A 20666-nucleotide genomic window follows, 5' to 3' on the forward strand; every position below is an offset into this window, starting at 1 on the left:
ATTCTGATGATGATGATATTGTTAATGTTGATCAGTTAGATACAGACTTTACTATAGAAGAAGTCACTAAAGCCATTAGTTCATTAAAACGAGGTAAAAGTGGTGGTGTTGATGATTTAACACCCGAAATGTTTATCGATTGTAAAGATTTATTTGCACCTGTTTTATGTAAATTGTTTAATTATATGTACAATAATTGTATTTACCCACAAAGTTGGACTAGAGGTATCATAGTCCCGGTTCCTAAAAAGGGAAACCTCAATGATGTAAATAACTATAGAGGTATTACCTTAACAAGTATATTCTCTAAAATATTTTCTATATTGTTAGATAATAGACTACGCCTGTGGGCTGATAACGACATTATACTAAATGATAACCAATTTGGCTTTAGAGGCAAACGTAGTACTGTTGATTGTATGTATGTGTTGCCATCTATTATTAATAAGGTTATTAATACTGATAAAAGAAAATTATACTGTGCCTTTATAGACTTTCGTAAAGCGTTCGATGTTGTGTATAGAAATGGTATATGGTACAAATTGTTACAATATGGTGCATCAACCAAACTTGTATCGATGCTCAAAAAAATATATGAATCAGTGAAATCATGTGTACGTGTTAGATCACAATATAGTGACTATTTTGATAGCAATATGGGTGTTAAGCAAGGTGAGCCTCTTTCACCGTTGTTATTTCTGTTTTTTATAAATGATATGGAAGATAGTTTAAGTCGAGATTGTATTGATACAGTCACTATTGATGAAATTCGTATATTTATGCTGTTATTTGCAGACGATACTGTCTTATTTTCATATACTGAGCAAGGTTTGCAGCTCTTACTAAATAAATTACATGTATATTGTAATACATGGGGTATAACTGTTAACATAGATAAAAGCTTTGTAATGGTATGTCAAAAAGGAAACAGAACTGAGAATGTTAATTTGATGTATGACGGGCATAAACTTGATGTTGTTTAAAAATTCACATACTTAGGTGTTGCAATATCGCAAAATGGTACATATTTGCAATCACAAAAACAGTTGTCAGAACAAGCACTGCGTGCTTTGTATTCTTTAAATCGATTGTTTGATGTTATATCTTTAGATATACGTGATAAATTAAAGTTATTTGATGCTATGATAAGCCCCATACTGAATTATGGTTGTGAAGTATGGGGTTTCCATAGAGCTCAGGATATCGAGAGAGTTCAACTAAAATTCTAAGTGTTAGACAGCAGACTTGTAATGCTGCAGTATATGGTGAATTGGCAAGATTCCCATTATCATTGTTTAGAAATTTAAATTAGAATAATTAGATTTTGGTATAAAATAAAACGTTATCCTGGGTCTCTTTTATATAAAGTTGATAGTATGAAAAATAACAATGGTATGTATATAAATACATGGACCCTAAAAGTGAAGGAACTGCTCGATGAGCTAGGATTTACTTTTATGTTTGATTGTGAAAATGTTACACGACTGCAATTAGAGGCTGTTGTAAGACGGTTGTATGATAATTATTTGCAACAATGGTATACGAGTGTTAGAAACTCAGATAAATCACAATCTTAAGTTGGTTTTAAACACGATTTTGTCATTGAAAAATACTTGTATTATATAAATAATAACAGATTTCGGATGTGTTTAACTAGATTTAGATGTTCAGCACACTGTCTTAATATTGAAGAAGGGAGATATAGGAATATTAATCGTGAAGATAGAAAATGTGTACATTGCAATATGAATGTTGTTGAAAATGAGTATCATTTTTTTTTGATATGCCCAAAGTATAGAGACCTTCGTGTCAAATATTTACCAAGATATAATTGCCAATGGCCAAATAGGACCAAATTTAATACTTTGTTAAGTACTGACAATGTTAAGCTGTTAAATAACATAGCAACATATATATCGTTTGCTACAGATAGAAGAAATGCTTAATTGTATAAATTCTATTATACCATGATATTATAAAACATACTTTTCTCTTTTGATGTTATACTGATATCATTAAATGCCATCTTGTATATATGTTTTTGGCAATGTTCAATTTGAATAATGCTAATAAAATTTTGACTTTTGACTTTGACTTTGACTTTAGTAACTGGTTTTCCAACCCAATCCTCGGTGTACAAAGAATGCACAGCAGAAAGAGCTTTGAATGGTATTGAAGTTCCTGGTACAGACGATACCCAGCTTTGTAGAGCATGCAGTGTTACAGCTGCAGCGAACCCATGGTGATCTCTCGATTTAGGTTGCGAACGCATGATTGGACGCATTCAAATGGTTGGACTAGGTATAAGATTTTACTCGCGTGCATTTTCTGTGCAAAACAACAAGAATACAATGCGTATCAATTTAATTCACTTACTCACTAATTACATTATATAGCTTCATCAAAAAGCTTAGGAGCTAGTTGTGCCAAAGACAGATGTTCAACAGTACGTAGTACTACAGTTGACAATCCATCCGTCCTTTAACCAAACGAAATAGCACACATTGGTAGCTTATATTTGTATCAGCAGCATGAACAATGCATAGACAAGGATGAGCTTTCTACTATCTCATATATTCGTGTGTTTTTCATTCATTGGATACAGAAGAAAATGCGAAAACAATCCCGAGCTCACTCTTCAGTACATTTAAGTGTGATGTCTAAATATAATGGAGTTTTACATAAGTCGCATTATAAAAATCTTGAATATATCGCAATGCTGTTTTGATGTCAATTCACTATTCTCTTACCTTTTATAGAATAATCAATTCGTCAAATAATGAACACCGCCTCTTTGAACGACCGCAGTTTTACTGCACATCCAATTATCGTTTTGTATGAATTAACCATATGTATTAGCAATAACTTAAACATACAAATACGCATTAACTAATTAATTTGGTATATGACCCTATTGAATCTTGTAATCGTTAAATAATTTAGTCACTTTCATATAATAGTTTACAAAGTAATGGACTTCAAGTCTCTATTTCTAACGCATCGTTGAGCAACAACGTTATAATCCGCGGTAAAATTGGATTGGACCAACATGTATTCCATCCTAGATTAGCAACTTCAATCAACATCACGACTGTATTAGGGATCCTGGAATTTATGGTCCTTTGTGAAGTGAAAATATTTAAAACAGGTAATTTTATCAGACTTGAATTGTAATAAAGTTAAATGTTGTACGTATTTTCATGTTATGTTTTAGAACTTCGCATTATTGATGTTTAATGCATTCGAAGCATAAAGTTTGTGTATTTCGTGTCCCCAATAAATGGATAACGCCTATTAAACATAAATCAGGAGCGGTTCCAGCATTTAACGTTGGCTTGGGTGAAATTTGAGTCCCCTCCCAGAGGGTTCTTTACGTTGTACGGTTGTTTTGGGGTATCTGGTGTGATATATGCATATGTTCTATACTGTGTTGACTTTAAATGTTCAAAAACGTATGTTTAAACGTTTAACTTAATCAAGTGTCGAACTCCTTTAAATATGTCTGAGCTATTGCATAAAGGTTGGTATTCTTAATTAGCGTTAAACGAATACATAAACCTTGAAATGTGTTAACATACCAGCATCTTTGTGAGTATTGGTACTTTAACCTTAAATCACAAAATTCAAGATTGCCCAAACGGAACGTATGGAAACAAAGGCGCTGAAAACTGTCGACACTGCAAATAAGGCTTCGAGCAGTGTGACCATGTGTCTCGAACATGCAAAACGGGATGTGAAAAGGGATATGTAGGGCCTCTTTGTTTATATAGCAAATATTAAATTCTTTGAAAAAATACATATACTGTAAAGGATTCGCAATAAGTGACTAATACGTTGATTTAAAAAAAACAAAAAAAACGCTAATGTATACGCAACATAAAAATAAGAACTGACATGTTATACAACGTTTTTTTTAATTTATTGAGTTTATTTTTATGTTTTGTTTGTGCCTGCTGACCAAATATAGTTTTGTTTCATGTACAAGGATTATTTGAGCGTTCAATACAAGTGACTTTCACCGGTTTTTACCAGCGATGTACACTTTTTATCAACATTCTCTAGATTTTTGAGTGACAGAAGCCAATGTTGGAATATAACAACTATATTGAACGTTTCTTTTCTAATCAACTCACACTTATAGGGAATACCAATCCTTACTCCATTAGCGTCGTATGAAACCATGGATAGTCCTTTAAAACAAATTTTCATCTGGTCCTTTTTGTTTTGATTGCTTTGGTTTACGTCTTTTCTAGCTTTCTACCCATAGTATTTGATCCAATGTCTCAACGACAATTTCACAACACCTTGTGCAACCTTACCGCCAGATAGTCTGGTAGAATCTGGCCGACGTGTTTTTAATTTCTTTTAAAACGAGTACTAAGCCTACTTTATTGCTATCGGGATCAATCCCCGTTTGATATTTATTTTTATCGCTTTCGTAGCTAGCTCGTAAAACCCAACTTCGAGTGTCCAGATACCTCTGCAGTCTTAGAACAGCCTAGTTGATTAATTGTGACATAGCTCTTGACCTCTGCATGGACCTCTTGATGTTCGGTCCACTTGTCATCGAAAAACTTACTTACTGCTCTCGATAATTTTTCAATTTCGAATTTACTTACTAAGTAAAACTTTAAATGTCCCATTTCATTGCCAATCCAGATATGGGTTTCACCAACTGTAAGGTAGTTCATATTCAAGGTATCGTATTCGTATGTTAAAGTCATTATTTTCCGTGAATTTAGTAGCCTGTCACTTGTCCAAATTGGATAAATTGTCACTGAAATAAAGTTTCAAGTTGCCGAGAGATGTTACCAATTTCCCTTACCATGGTCGTTTTGTTGTGTTGTTCGACTTCATGAGACATGAAGTTTTTATTCCATCACGAATTTATAACGAAGCGTCATTTCCAGTCAATTTTATTTCGTTATCTATGAATTAAACACATACTTTTTGGGCAGTGCTATATTTTTCGATATCATGTTTTAGTTTTGAAAAGATCTTGTCAACATTCTCCTTTTATCCTGTTGCACCACTGTTCGATTTAGGTTCGTCTGCCTGCATGAGGCATTAAGTGACTTCAGCTCTTCTCAATGCACACTTTAACCAGGATGAAGTTTGTGTAGGGTTTCTCTTTGTTAGTGTTGACCTTGGCTTGCTTACGATGGATGTCATTTCGATATGTAATGTTATTGTTTGGACATTGTTGTTATCAGAAACAAGTATTGACGTACTTGTCTGCGAAAGACATTATGAATGACTTTTTTTTAAACCTTAAGCATACTTTTGTTTTGTTTTGCTCTTTGTGAAAGGTTTATGCAATATAATGATGCAAGAAATTTTGATTGACTTTCTGCAGTTCTTACGAATATATTTTTGCTCTTCTTTTGTTCGTCGTGAAAGTTTTATGCATTACTATTGTGTCATTTCTTTATTTTATTACACAGGCTTTTACACAAACATGCCTTGAATGCGATCTAAAAGTTCGTGATCTAATATATCTATAACTAAATCAACACCGAATTCAACTTCGAGGTCGAGCCCTGGCTGGAATTTTCATCGAGTGACTAATGCCTGCATACGGAATTCCCCTCTGCATATAGCGGGTTTGAAGACGTCACATTGTTGGTTGCTAGAAGCTGAATTCCGTCAAGTGTCACTTTTCCCCAGGGTCATACAATTTATGTATTGTAGTAGAAACCGATATAAGGTTATAATATGCAAGATCTGACCCAAACTGTAAAAGTTGTTTGTGGGGTTTCCACAATATACTATATAATATAGATTAGCTAAATGAAGCAAAGCTTTTTTAAATAAATGGAAATAGAAAGTGGGTGTGGAAAGCCAAAAATAACCACACTCAGCATTTCATTTTTTAAATGGTTTTGACGTACATTATTTTGCAATAGCATAAAACAACCTTCTCGTCAAAATATTTCAGACTATCCAATTAACAATACCTTGTTAGTTCATGGTGATATATTTTCATATGAAAAATATATTAATTACAATATTGACTATAAATCACTTCCTGATTACAAAAATAGAAATACCTTTCTGAATAAAAATATAACCACCATAAGACAAATTTGATGGTATCAAATATTTGGAATATGAGACCATCCATTATCTCGTTTAAATTTAGCGTGGAAATGAATGTGCTTTTTTGAAGAAAAAAATCTGAAATAATCTTCTTTCGTTAAATATGCAAAGCACTCAAAACACTTATAAATGTAAAACATAATGTATAAAAACTAGGGATGCAAACGAATATTCGAATATTCGATCAAACGTTTGGTATTCGAATGTCAAAATCGATATTCGAATGTTCGAAAAAAAAGATCAATAAAGAGAATAAACACATTTTGCCTACAACACTGATGTTGTTTATAAAGTATGTTTGTCTTGTTTTTACAACGATTGACCCATAATGCCAGAGGTGTGAATGTGATGACTAGATACGCGTCATGTATCATTAATTCCCCCTTCTTTTACAATAACTAGCTAGGGATCGGCTTTAACACCAATGTGTTGTCTTGGCTGCAAATACTGTGCAACATAGCGCAAATCGAGGTGATGATATGAATGTCATGTGCTACAATAATATTGTTGCATATATGTGATTTATACTGTTTCAATGATTCGATACAATTTTCGTGCTTTGAAATGGATTTTAGGATATATTTCCTTTATTGTTGTACAAAAGCTTAGTCCAATCCACTTGTTTTCGTTTTACTATTTTACTAGAACCGAATTTGTTTTGGGTTTCCATAGTTATATTTAGTCAATTTAGAGGTCAATCTCAGAACGATGCTGATCATCTTACGGAAAGACCCTCCATTGGCGCAAAATACTGTTTGACTAGGAATCCATCTAATTTCACATTGTTTACAAAAGGCAGCGAAATTCAATTATTCGATTTGCTGTTTGTCTGCTTATAATGTATTGCTTTTTTCTTCCTGAAAATGGAGAATTTCAAAGGCTCATTTGGGGAAATCAGGGTCCGCCGCGCGTTCTGGCTACGACAAAGTATGGTTAAAATGCCCCGGCTATTACTTTAGCGAATAATAATAGTAGTTTACTACATCTTCTAAAATACATATTTCGGTAATCGAATATTCGAATATCAATTTTGCCATTCGTGTGCATCCCTAATAAAAACACTTATATAAGTGGTTTTGAAATATTGTACCTTCAAACAACAAAAATTTGACTTTTGAAGAGTTTGTGGTTTTGACCGTCAAACTTACTTTTGCACTGTGGGAATGCTTTACAAGTTACAAAGTTATACATTTATTAATTTTATTAATATTACGTAATTGTTTGGGTGGTAAAAACGAATAGTTATTCCAGTTAAGCGTTCAAAGGTAAGTCATTTGACATCTTAACGCGGAAGATGGATGATATTTTTATAATATCAATATATTAGATCCATTCCAAGTTTCACAAAAAATGATGAAGTGCGGTTGCTGATTCGCTAACCGTTTGTCAATTTCAGCTTGCACAGGTAAAATGTTTGGATACAATTGTGAAGGACTGTGTCATTGTTACACCTCCTCCGAACAGTGCAATATTACGCATGGAGGCTATAGTAGTGGGTATGCAATTGGCTGGGAAGGCAGTACCTTCAGTAAAGGTAAAATAAAATGGTCTATAAATTGTTTGTTATTTTCGATTTTGTACTCAGGTAAACATCAAACCAAGCAAATGATTGCGTAAGCGTATTGTATAAAGTTACAAAAAATATTCTAGCCATTCTAGCCAGCGTAACCTACAGTCCCTCAACATCAATTATGGTTAATAAATTATAGCGAATAACATTTAACGATGGATCAGAATAGAGAATGTAATCATCATCCCACCATCAGTTTACCGATAATTCCCATATTTCTAGCCTAAAGATGCATTACACATACTACTACGATTTGTAACATCTGTAGACCGATTAATGCATAAATTGGAATGTCTGCGTAACGTGAACCACCCTTTTAAAACCTGACTAAAAGGTCCTGAAATCTTTGTACTAAAAAAGGAGAAATCTGCACAAAATATTACATTAATCCCATGCTGATTCAATACTAAATTATTCGTATGTTATTTATGTTTTTTAAACAGGAAAACGGAAAAATGTGAATCATCTCCCAAAGGGAAGCTCTTAATCTTATACTGAACAACCAGGAATATTTACCTACTTAACAGCGAGGATTGACAAGTGTTTGAGTTTAGATATCATTTAAGTTTGGTCAACTGTTAATACGGATTTGATCTTCCCTGTTAAAAAAGACACTTGATTGTCAGTGCGAGATGGAGAGGAATATATTTGAGAGTCTAATGAACAGGAAATAAAATGGCATCGACTAAGGTAAATATTTATATTTATATATATTAAATTGTATGATATTTTGTTAATCTATTACACTTATTGTTAGACATCTATGGGCTCAATATCAATTATTAAATGAGACACCGTAACTTCCTTATGTAAATGATTCGCATAAAACTTAAATATGCTAAGTTTTCATACATCTATTTATACGTTTATTTATTAAACAAACCCCTTTTGTGCTGCGCTATTTTTCGCAAAGTTTCATAAAATTGCACTATATCTATTATTCATAAAACTAGCTATAAAGATATTTATACTTTCTAAAATGATTTCTAAAATAGTTTATAAGGTATATCTTTAGCTGTTTCCTTTTTGTCCGTATGTATAGTGTTGTTATATTATTTAGAATGAAAAACAAGCATACCAATATACCCCCACCCACGACACACACACACACACACAGGGTGGTCTTTTTAAGTGTTCATCAGCCTGTTGTAAATAAATTCAAAAAAGTCCTTGAACTGAAAAAGGAAATATTATCCAATAATTTTATACAGTATATGACTTTGTGCATCATATTAAATGACATATTAAATCAATAGTATTGTGTTATTTCGAAAACTCGCTAACTAGGCAAAGTCACAAGCCCTTAATGGGCGATAGACACATATGTATTTCGGTTCAAATACTTGAAACGTATTTTTTTACAAGATAGCACAAAAGTCCCCGGAACGCTAACTTGATGTATCGAACTATATAGCTATTCTAATCAAAGTGATGTACGAATTCTCTAGAGAGTGAGCAGGGTAACATATGGTATTTAAGTAACAGTGCTCTCCCCATTAAAAAGTATTTTTGTATTCATAAAAAAGGTATGATTGCTCCCACCAGTTTACTTCTACTCTGACCCTGCCACAGTATTGCAATTGAGACACGCCTGTTATTAAAATTAATATTATTTCTTATAAGCAATGCCAGTAATACAGTTGTGTTTTTCAGAGATCTTTCGGGCTATTCTTTCGACTACTGATCGTGATATTGTTTGCTCAATCCATTGATACGGGTAAGGACGTAAACTGTACATTTTTTTTTATTTAAGCCAAAAAGAAATAGTTCAACACCTATTCAGTATGCTATAAGTACACTTCCTATGTTAAAGCAATCAATTTGGCCTTGAACAAGAACGCCACGCAGTACTCTCTAAACCCTTTGCCTGGTGGCTTTTGGTCTGCGGGGAACGCTGTAGACGGCAACAAAACGTGCACTCCCGTGTATAGCACGCATTTCACATTATCTGGACGTGCAAGCTCTCCCTGGTGGCAAGTCGACCTCGGCTTGATATATAATATCGACCTGATGAAGGTTTACGGACGCCGCGATTCAAATCACGGTAATACTTTGAATTATTCGGGATTTTTCTGGAATGACTAAGATGGTTAAACTGTGATAGATAATGATTTTTTTAAAACAGATTGGCATTAAGGGTGAATTAAGCCATGCTTGGCAATCTCATCTGTATCACTCATGTCAGATCACGCGCAAAAACGCGCCAATTCTTTTCTGTGTATGGTTGATACAAATAGACATTAAATAGTTTCAATATAACGCTGTGAAATTATATATAAGTATGCAATACTTAAATTTAAAAATGACAATAAGTTATCGTCAAAAACGCGATTTTTAGAAGAGCTTTTTGACATGAACAGTTATCTGAATTTCTACGCGTCAATAAATTGCCTCGCACGCGTATTTTTGTGAGTATATACAACAATAGGTTTTCTTTTTTTGTTTCATATATTGTTAATGTAAAGTATGCCAGAAGAAAATATGCCAATTATGTTGTTGTTTTTAGATCCGGATAAAAAAATCCGACACTCGTGCACGGTGCGTATCCAGTAACTCGGTACGCCTCGTTACGGGTTTACGCGCGTGCGCTCGGGTCGGATTTTAACAATGAATATATTTACTAACATTTGCTTTTAAGATGCACTGCACTCTTAATCCCGAATAAGATTTACCACAATGTTTTAATAATCCATAAAGGATGAATAAATGTCGAAAACAATGGTTTATATGGAGGATACAGAGCTTAATTTGAAAGAAATGAGCATAGAACACGGTATATCTACCTTCTGAGACTATAGTAGAACACAATAAATCGTTTAGCTTTCAACAATCATTTAATATGTTTGCCCTTTCTGCTATTAAATACACGGTTACAACCGTGTTATCAGCAAATAATTTGTTCCATAAATACATTATTTAGTAAGTAGTTAAAGGTTTATCAGTCAAAATTGATGTTTGTTATACATGTATGTATTGATTTTGAATAAGAGCGTCATAGAGTTGAATATAAAATACTCTAACTCTTTCTGCAACCATATTTGAACACTTTCATCAGTACAAATCTCGCAACCATATTTGAACACTTTCATCAGTACAAATCTCGCAAAAACTGAATGTACAATCAACATTTTCTATCAAAATTAAGACATGCTCTTCTCTATTGCCTTACATTGCACTGGTATTAGTTTGTTTTTAATATTCAGTACTTCGTTGTTAAGTTATCAACCGTTAAATGCATGGTAACCTTAATTCCTCAAAATAAATAAATAGCACTTGCCGACTTAGTGACCATCATCCAAATTATCGTCAATTTGAATTTATATGCACAGTGCTTATCGAACATTTAATGACTTCAATTTCTAGAACAATTACAAGGTTTTGTGATTCATCTTTCCACTACTGGTATAATGGAAAGCCAATTTACAGTTAATCAGACGCCAGATACGAACAGTTACCCAACAAATGGAGTATTCGACATCCGATTTTCTGTTACACAAGCCAGATATGTGCGACTTATTTTAGAAAGGACAAGTATTATACCAGCAAATTGGCAAAAATGGCCAATAGTTATATGTGAGGTTGAAGTGTTTGGACCGAATGGTAAGAATAAATTCATATATGTGAAAGTCAGAGAATAAAATGTTATCCAATAATGAGGGGACTTATAAAACTGAAAAAACGTGTATTTATAAATATACAAATTTAACCCCTTTCCCCCAAATATTTCTTTGCTTTTCTTATAAATATGAGATAACTTAGGCAATTCAATCAAGTTTGTTATGTTTAAAATGTTTTGATGTCTGATATAAAATACTATATTTACTTTAAACGTAATAGCTTATGGCAATTCTACACAACCAGTGCGGTGCACAATTACAATCAGTATGGTAATTGGCGATATAACTGTTTCGTTATATTTTGTACAGGATAGCGTTCAATAAGTAGAGTGTGTATCGTTATAATTTACGTATACGATACGGAATGTAACGTCTTCCTTTTGGTTACCGTTCACATATGCAAAATGATGACTGAACGAAAACCAAGAAAATTTAATATGGTACAAGAATTACATAACGATTATGCATGTGATCCACTTCAGAACTTACTTCCGAGCTTATTCAAGCCATTCAATGAGATGTGAAAGTTTATATGGGAGATCCAGTGATATATGCAGGTTCAACGTACTCCAAAGATAAGGCTATAGACAATAATCCAAGCACAACCCCAGATTCGTGCGATTGTTGCAGTCAAACTGCTGACGGTTGGTGGATGATTGACCTTGTCAAGAAGTATTTCATACAGGCCATACAGATAATTGGAAGATCAGACGGTAACTTATTCAATATGTTTTTTTATGACAAAGGGGCCTTATAGAAGTAAATGCTTGCACATATATGACAATGCATGAAATAGATGATATGTCTTGACAAACATGTCAAAACATTTTCAAAGAGTAATTGCAAACCAAGTTTTTATTATCTGAAATCAGATTTGTGCGTTGTGTAATATAGGATGTAGGTCTCTTGACGAATAATTATGATATTGGTGTAATGATCTTACTTCCATTTATCAATTTCAAGACGGCATTGCGGCCAATATCAATGAATAGTAACTATGATTTAAACTCTACAACGAAATATCTTATATTCTTTTGGAAACCCTCGGCGGTGGTTTAGAGGTGACATATTCCTTTTGTATCTAATGGCAACGACTAACTTATTCGTGTCCATAACATAGTATGTCGTGACCACAGCTTACTATCTCGTTACTGCGGCTTAGTTTTACGTTCGCGCCTCTTAGTTATGACGTGGTCATGACGTGCTAACCCGTTTCTGAAACTAAGTATATCGTTGCCAAAATTTAGAGATGGTGAAGTCGCGGGAATGACATAGTAAATCGTTGCCATGAGATAAATTAAAATTGCACTTGCCAAACTTTTTGAAAGAGTACGATTAATATTACTGAGACAACCTATTTTAATTTGACATGTAAACTTTGTCAGGCATTTTAAGAGTATATATAATTATTTTCAAAGTACAATTGCAATTCAATGATAATCCTAAGACATGAAAATATCAGAATTCTATAACGCGGTATTGTATAAAATCTTTTGATATAGCCTTGACTGAAACGTCGTACATACGTGCATAAACATTGCTTACGATTTTGAGTATAATGGACACTATTAAAACTGATATCTGAAAAATATCTCTGCATAGGTCATTTGGAACAAATCCAACCATTCACTGTGAGTGTTGGCGAGTTGACAACGAATTTGAAGCAAATATACTCCGGGTTTCCGAACCAAGGAAACCATGTGTATTTCATCACACTTCAACCTGCAATACTTATACAAGTAATCAAAGTATCGAAGAAAACGTTGCCATCGATCCTGACAATATGCAAATTTCAAGTATACGGATTAGGTAACTTACATTACCTTTGAACAAAGCTGTGTTGAACAAAATTAGCCTTCGTGTGTCTCTTAATATATGAATCTGCTGATGAATGTGGTGTCCTAATACAATGTTAATAGAGTTGGATTAATTACAATTACTGGTCATAAACTAAGTCTTGATAAACAGGATACCACATTCGAAATCTAAAGTATATTGTACATTATAAAAATGACTCATTTGTGGTTTTATACACATATTATGCATTTGAATAATATGGCCACCTGCGGCAAGTAACTCTTGAAAAGCGACCAAGCCAGTATTTAAATTATCATAGCCAAAGAATATAAAATCAATAAGAGTTGTATGACATGTTTTTTATCTAGTATTTATTATATCCTTATACTTACAGTGTATATTGTTGAATTTGCATTGTAGAGGAGTCAAGTTAATGTTATGTTTTCAATCACCGCTGTATGTTTTATCACAATTGCTTCAAATCATCCATCGTTTTTGAGTGCCTTGATGGTCATTTTGGACAAAGATGTCAATACAAGGGATTATGTAATGGTACCTACGACATGGCAACCGGAGAATGCCATTCTTGTCTCCCTGGATACGACGAAAGAAATATCAAAGCAAAATACAATTAAGTATAATAGCATGCAGAAAAAGGTAGTACATTAATTAACTTACTTCGTGGTTACAACTTGCATAATTTAAATATGCTTTATTCGACGAATTATTCTTACAATATTTTGATAATTTCAATTCTCAGATCTATTTTTTGTTGATTGTTGAGCGAAATATATTTAAAAGAAGATACATAGAGATCCAGTATAATGCGGGTGTTGTTTGCAATTGTTTTATAAGTATTAGTACTGGTAACGATATGTGATTTTACAGTTTGCATAAACATTTAAATTACTAACTTATGTTTACCATTTCTAAAGCAACTCACTCTATTATTGTCAGCATTACACAATTTATTCGATATCATGTTTTAAGATGATATTAATAATGCACAACTTACACACACACACACGCACGCACGCACACACACACACACACACACACACACACACACACACATATATATATATATATATATATATATATATATATATATATATATATATATATATAAAGAATATATATATATACAGATATAAAACAATGGGTAACATCATAACCCTCCGGAAACAGCGTAATAACTTGTGAATGGTCTCAGTATGCAAACAAATTTACATCTCATTTAGTTGATTGCCAGATGTTTTGTTCCTCTTTCAATGGTCTGAGACTTACTTTTATGATTTTACCATGTACTTAAGATTTATAGTAATTTGATGTCAGTTGATTGTTGATCGACCTTGACAAAACGTTGATGTGTCTGTGTCTCTATGTTTTTAGTTTGCAAATGTGGATCCTTTGGACCTGGATGTATATACCCATGCGGACATTGCTTGACTGGATCCTGTTGCAACACACAAACAGGAATTTGTCCACATGGATGTGAAAATGGGTATAACGGTTCCCTTTGCACTCAAAGAAAGTAAAAGTATCAATTTCAAACTGGATATTTGATAGTTTTCTGTTGTCCTAATAAACACTTTGTACTTCAGATTCTTCCCCGAAAAGGTTTTATAGTAATTACCAGTGTTCCGTTATAGGTGTTGAGTAGAATGACGAAGTCAAATATCTCATTTGTTTAGTATAGTATAATCTGTATAACCCTTAATTGTGGTTGAAATTTACCGCCGAAGCGCGCCAAAACAGAGCCTTCCAATTAAACGTATTATGAGAGTATTATTTTAAGCGAAATTCATGTCAGTATGAATTCATGTTCAAATTAGTCAAACACATGCTGTCTGATTCGCTGTCACATATTCCTAAAGTAATATTTATCTCTGTATATTTGTTGCTCAATGTCTGTAAGAAAACAATATAAATACCAAAACAAACACATCATATTTACCATCCATCTACAATTTAACATTCGGTTTATAAACAACCCATTGCACTATTTTAAATTTGGTGGTTTTGACACAATCACATATCATGACATAGACATCTCTACAATTTTATCATCTCTTGACTATCTCAACACCGTTCCATGTAGTCAATATGTTCAGATTTCATGATTTAGACATGGCTTTCAATTACTGTTTTGTAATATCCGGATCTTGTAACTTATTAATTAATTACTTTATGGATTGATTAAAAGGTTGTGACAACAACACATATGGGCAGAATTGCGACGGCCATTGTGGATAATGCAGTAGTTTACCTTGTGACAGATTTAACGGACATTGCAATGGACAGACACACATTTGCAAACTGGGCTTTCAGCCTCCGAAATGCGACACAGGTTGGGCAATAATAGTTAAATAAGTTTGAATACTTATACCGTTTTATACTTACATAATTTTATTTGCTATAAGACATGATAAAAAGTGCTGATTTTTAATTTAATAGGGTGAACCCTAATGCATACACAAAACAGATAAATGAACGAATGAATACAAAACAGTCATTAAAAATACGCATCATGGCAATATGTCTATGTCTAAACTGTTTCCAGAAAAAACACATTTCTATATAGTATAATAAAAACTATTGATAAAGCATTCAATTTATTGCAACCAGAGTGCACGCAAGGAACATACGGACTAAACTGTGCAGAAAAGTGTGGTAACTGCGGAGATGGGGTATTTTGTAACACACAAAATGGACATTGTCCGTCCGGCTGTGAGCGAGGTAGCCAAGGTGCAAAATGTAAGAATGGTAAGTTGCTTTAAGACAATTCGTACACGTATCAACAATAAACATGATTAATATTGTATTAGTTCTGCAAATAGTCACCGTCATCTTTGAGACATATTAACATACATTTTATATTGAAAATTGATTGCCAACATGAACTATTGATTAATGAAAGCTAACCACTTAAACGGAATTGTAGGAATAGCCTTAGAAAATCTGCTCTCCTAAATTTCACAATGGCTTAATTTCACCTGACATACACTGATACAGGCCTTGTAAACCGTTCTATTTAATTGAATTGTTAATAAATAAAATAGGGAGAATTGGATCAATCTCTTTTTGTCGAATGTTCACTCTCAGGACGTGTTGGTTATTGTAGGTTGTAGTTTCCAATTTTTTTTCATGGAAAACACGACTTTTAAATGTTCACACCAGCAACGTTTAATCAAAATAACATAATTAATTTAGTAGAATATGCTCGCACAATATTGGTGTATTCTTAATTTGTTTGATAACGTATGCTATATATATATATATTTAACATTTACACAATTGTTCATTAAAGAATGTCCAAATGGCGTATATGGCTATAACTGTAACTATACATGTCATTGCATGAACGATGGTGATGAATGTCATTCTGAGTACGGCAATTGCTCAAAAGGATGTGCTATCGGGTGGGGTGGACAAAACTGCACCTCTGGTATTTTTTACCATTTTACTAATTTATTGCGACTACGAAAGGTTTGAAAGCATGATATGTTTAGTCTGTTTATAATTGTTTAGGATTTTTTTCATTATTGACATATAAACGCGTTTTCATTCTTTGAGTGTGACATTTAAAGGACGTCAAAAATATAATATTGTTCAAAATTTTCTATCAATGCGCAAATTGTTTTAAAGTTTGGAAGTATTACACTTTGATGCCTTGGTTAATTATATCAACCCTGACTTTTAATTTAACTCTGTTGGATTCATTTCAAAGTTTAAGGAAACCTACGAGCAATAACCAAATGACTCTGATTTCATATATGTTAAATGTTATAGTTTTTTGTCTTCTGGCGTTGCGTTTCTTGTATGACGTTTGATTGGCTTCATTATTGTGACGACCACAGGTAATCGGATAAAATTCAGGCTATAGTCCCTGTAGTTTCAATTGTATAATTTAAATGTCCACTTTTGAAATTACTTTCGCAGCGTTGTCCTATAAATTTTATATCTTAGTCAATACATTTTCACATATGTATGTCTTCAGTCCGACAGAGAAAAGAAGTCAATAAAATGTTAAAATGATTATATAAAATGCTTATTACATAACAGTTTTCTTCAAATCTAGATTTAAGCATAATTAAACATGACAGCCATGGGGTAAACGCCGTGCAGCAGAGCAAATACGACATGTGCAACGCATCAAACATTTACAATGAAAAAACCCTAACACATGCTAAAAATAATGATACATTGTTGTGTCAAGTGTGTAGTGTGACTCAAGAGGCAACAGATCCCTGGCTTCAGATAAATTTAGGACGAATGGTTTCAGTTGGATACTTAAGGGTTTATGGACGTAAGTACTTTGACACGTGACGACTAGTTGTTTTTTCGGACGCTAAATCACAAGAAAATATATAGCATGACTACGAAGCTTTCAATATCAAAACTTAAGCTATTGTCGTATATACTCCATAGAAATGGTATTTCAGGTGGCAACTACCAGAGTACAAGTTTGTTGATATCGGCGAGTAATATGTCATTTTCAAGTAGCAACAATCCAGACCCTATAGCTACCATATACAATGCATCCATATTTGGAACGTTAGTGGAACTTTCATTGCCTAGAACCTAGTTTCAGTACTTGGTTATTAGAAAAACTGGCGTTTCAGTGGTGTCTATATGTGAGGTGGTTTTATATGGAAAAGGTATGTCGTATGTGATTTATTACTTTGCCATTGCACTTAGGGTAAGTTTTCACTTGATTTCTTTTTGCCAAACTTCATATAATAAGTTCATAGAATATTTGTCTTATTTGAGCATAAATTAACAGTTAATATCTACCAGATGAGCTTAGATAAATATTTTATTTGCAATGGCCTTGTGAATTCAATGAATTTTAAAACTGTTTAGAATTACAAGGCACATACATGATATGTGCATATGCTAATATCTGGGATTGCCTATTTCAGCCCCTATGGTTATATTTGTGTTATCTTATCAATGTCTCGTCCTTCGTGCTCATACAAAGCAACAATTCTGTATTCAAACTGGGTTTAATAAAAACATAAGCCGTGTTCCTCATGTAGAATACTAAACAAGCTTTACTCAATCTTTATAATTATGATGTAAAATTGCATGATATTTTTTAATTTTATTAAAATTATCACATACATGTCCATATATATAATATATTACTGCTATTGATATTTTAGACTGTCCGTTTGCTGGTAGTTTTGGTGATAGCTGTCGGGGAAAATGCCACTGTAGCGACGGCCAGAAGTGTGACATTTTGACAGGAAAATGCTCTTCTCCAGGCTGCCTTCAAGGATGGAGCGGCGCCGCCTTTAAGACATGTAAGTAAGATTTTGAGATTTGTAATCATGTTATTTTGTGGATCGAATATTTAAATATCAAGTTTTTGCAAGTGGAAACTGCAAAAATGGTTGTTACATGGGACGACAGGGAACGCAATGTGTTCGTGGTATGTATTTTGTGAATTCATCATCCAAAACATGTTTAAACGATACGTGTGGAACTCCCTCATTGTCATTTTTATTATTATTTCCTTTTAAATCTTTACCTAAAACAAATATGAAATTTACGTAGGTTGTGATAAGCAGACCTTTGGCGTTAATTGTGAGAATGAATGTCATTGCTATGAGTGTGACGACGTAGACGGTTCGTGTGGATTATATCCTTGCTTCAGTGGCTGGGGAGGTGGCACATGCTCAGAACCGATAAATAAAAGTAGGTAAAAAGTACAGATTCATAAAGACAACACATGCAATACATTCATATTTTAACTAATATCAGCAAATGTCTACAAACATTGGAATGGTTAGGGATACGTTTAGATACTAAATTAACATGTATATCCTTCTCAAGTGGAACTTTAAGTCAAAGACAACAATGAAAAGCAAAAGCCATTTAGGTGTCGGTGTTCAGAGTGTATATTGTAAAATTATGCACGTAAATAATTTTTTGGATAGCCTTCCATAGCGGTCAAGTGTCATAACGTGTTTGTACCGCACAGGAAAATGTCTTTTTGTAATAAAGGTGAAAAACAAGATGAAAGTAATAAGACTTGCGAAGGGAATACAGCGGTTTCAGTGCTGGCAACTTTACTTGGTGTGGCAATTATAGAACATGTGGTTAGAGTAACACTATATTGCAGAAGAAAAAAGGGACAAGGTATGTACATTATCATTGCGTTAAAAAATGGGCTTAGCAAGTTGGCTTTTAATTGATCAAATTTATGAATCTATCATAAACAAGGAAAGGAAGACCAGAACGATCAGAATCATTACACTGTACCAGGAGCATCGATGTCTTCTGATTATGCCACATTAGACGTAGCTGAAAGTGAGTTCTTATAGTCCGTAGTCTATATATTGGTTTTAAAATGTTGTAAATCGTTTTCCCACGATATCCTAGAGTTAAATTGGTATTTCTAATTGCATGTTACAATAACAATTTATATCACTTAAATTGCTGCTTTGCTTATTAAATAAGCCTTAACGTATTAACACAATGAAACATCCATGGTTAAACAAACACAATGGCATAAAATTAACAAATGCTATTCCTAAAGTACACACAGTACAGTATATAGAAATTACAGATAAAACTGTATTGTTCAAAACTAACGATAACACTTGACGACGTTTCACTAAGAATTAAATAATGACGTACCCTCGTAATAACGTAACACTCAGTAAGTATTACCGTACAGTCAACAGTCTACGTCGTCGTGTCAACACATGTACATACCACAGCGTTCAGTCATGCACCGATGCAGCTGTATGTAAACCATAACCAACCAAACCAACACCCATACAAACACCACCTGACTCCAGGGTTACACAGCAAAACCATAAATCTGAAAAACACAAAAATATGTATGTACACAAAGTAATACACATAGTTGTAAAATACATAGACATATAAATGTTACTTGTATGAAAATATTACTTAATTAATATTATTTTACTATCAATATCCCTCCATAACTCTTAGAACTATCCCACTTCTGACACCAATGTCACAGGTCAGGAATAGCATAGAGAGGGGCAGTCCTAATTGTTATGAAGAAATTGACAAATGACAATACAAGTTTTAACAAATATATTATTTACATAAATTACAATAAATAAAGAGAGATCTTCTTATGTAATAATGGTTGAATGTCACTACTGTCACACTGTTACGCTGTTACCAGTCTACCACTCCACTATCTCAATTTCCCGCTAACGTAAACGTCACACAGACGTCACCCGGATGTTGACAACGGCGTCACACAGACACCACATAGACGCATCGACGTCACACAGACGCCGACCACAGGAAATACAGGCGTCACTTAGACGTCAACACTGACGTCACTCAGATGCCAATCCCAATTCACGTCCCGCCTCTCAACGTCCACGATAGGATATATCAACGCCCACCTAGGCGTATCCGTCCTCAGCATCAGCCTGCGTTACCGGTACAAACACGAGGTCCACTGACATCCCGCCCTGTAAGCGTCCGGAAGCCCAACTACGTTGAAAACGTCCTCTGACGTCATGAGCCCCAAAACGTCAATGTAACCGTAACGTGGCAACCATAGCAAACGATGTTCTGCTGTT

At 33.7% G+C, this 20666-nt stretch overlaps 1 protein-coding gene across 1 annotated transcript; it reads left to right on the forward strand.

Moving 5' to 3' along the window:
* Positions 1–656: 656 nt before the first annotated feature.
* Positions 657–19415, forward strand: LOC128225870 (protein draper-like). Its single transcript, XM_052935768.1, has 7 exons — positions 657–672; positions 3689–3760; positions 11844–11999; positions 15712–15849; positions 18252–18392; positions 18646–18786; positions 19315–19415. The coding sequence occupies exons 1-7, from the start codon at positions 657–659 to the stop codon at positions 19413–19415; spliced, it is 765 nt and encodes a 254-aa protein (XP_052791728.1).
* Positions 19416–20666: the final 1251 nt, after the last annotated feature.

This window comes from Mya arenaria, chromosome 3, assembly GCF_026914265.1.
Source record: "Mya arenaria isolate MELC-2E11 chromosome 3, ASM2691426v1".
Classification (NCBI taxonomy): domain Eukaryota; kingdom Metazoa; phylum Mollusca; class Bivalvia; order Myida; family Myidae; genus Mya; species Mya arenaria.

Coding starts and splice junctions, on each gene's coding strand:
- LOC128225870 (XM_052935768.1), top strand. Junction 3,761..11,843: donor GGGATATGTAGGGCCTCTTT/GTTTATATAGCA, acceptor TGATATATGCAG/GTTCAACGTACTCCAAAGAT. Junction 18,787..19,314: donor CTCAGAACCGATAAATAAAA/GTAGGTAAAAAG, acceptor ATCATAAACAAG/GAAAGGAAGACCAGAACGAT.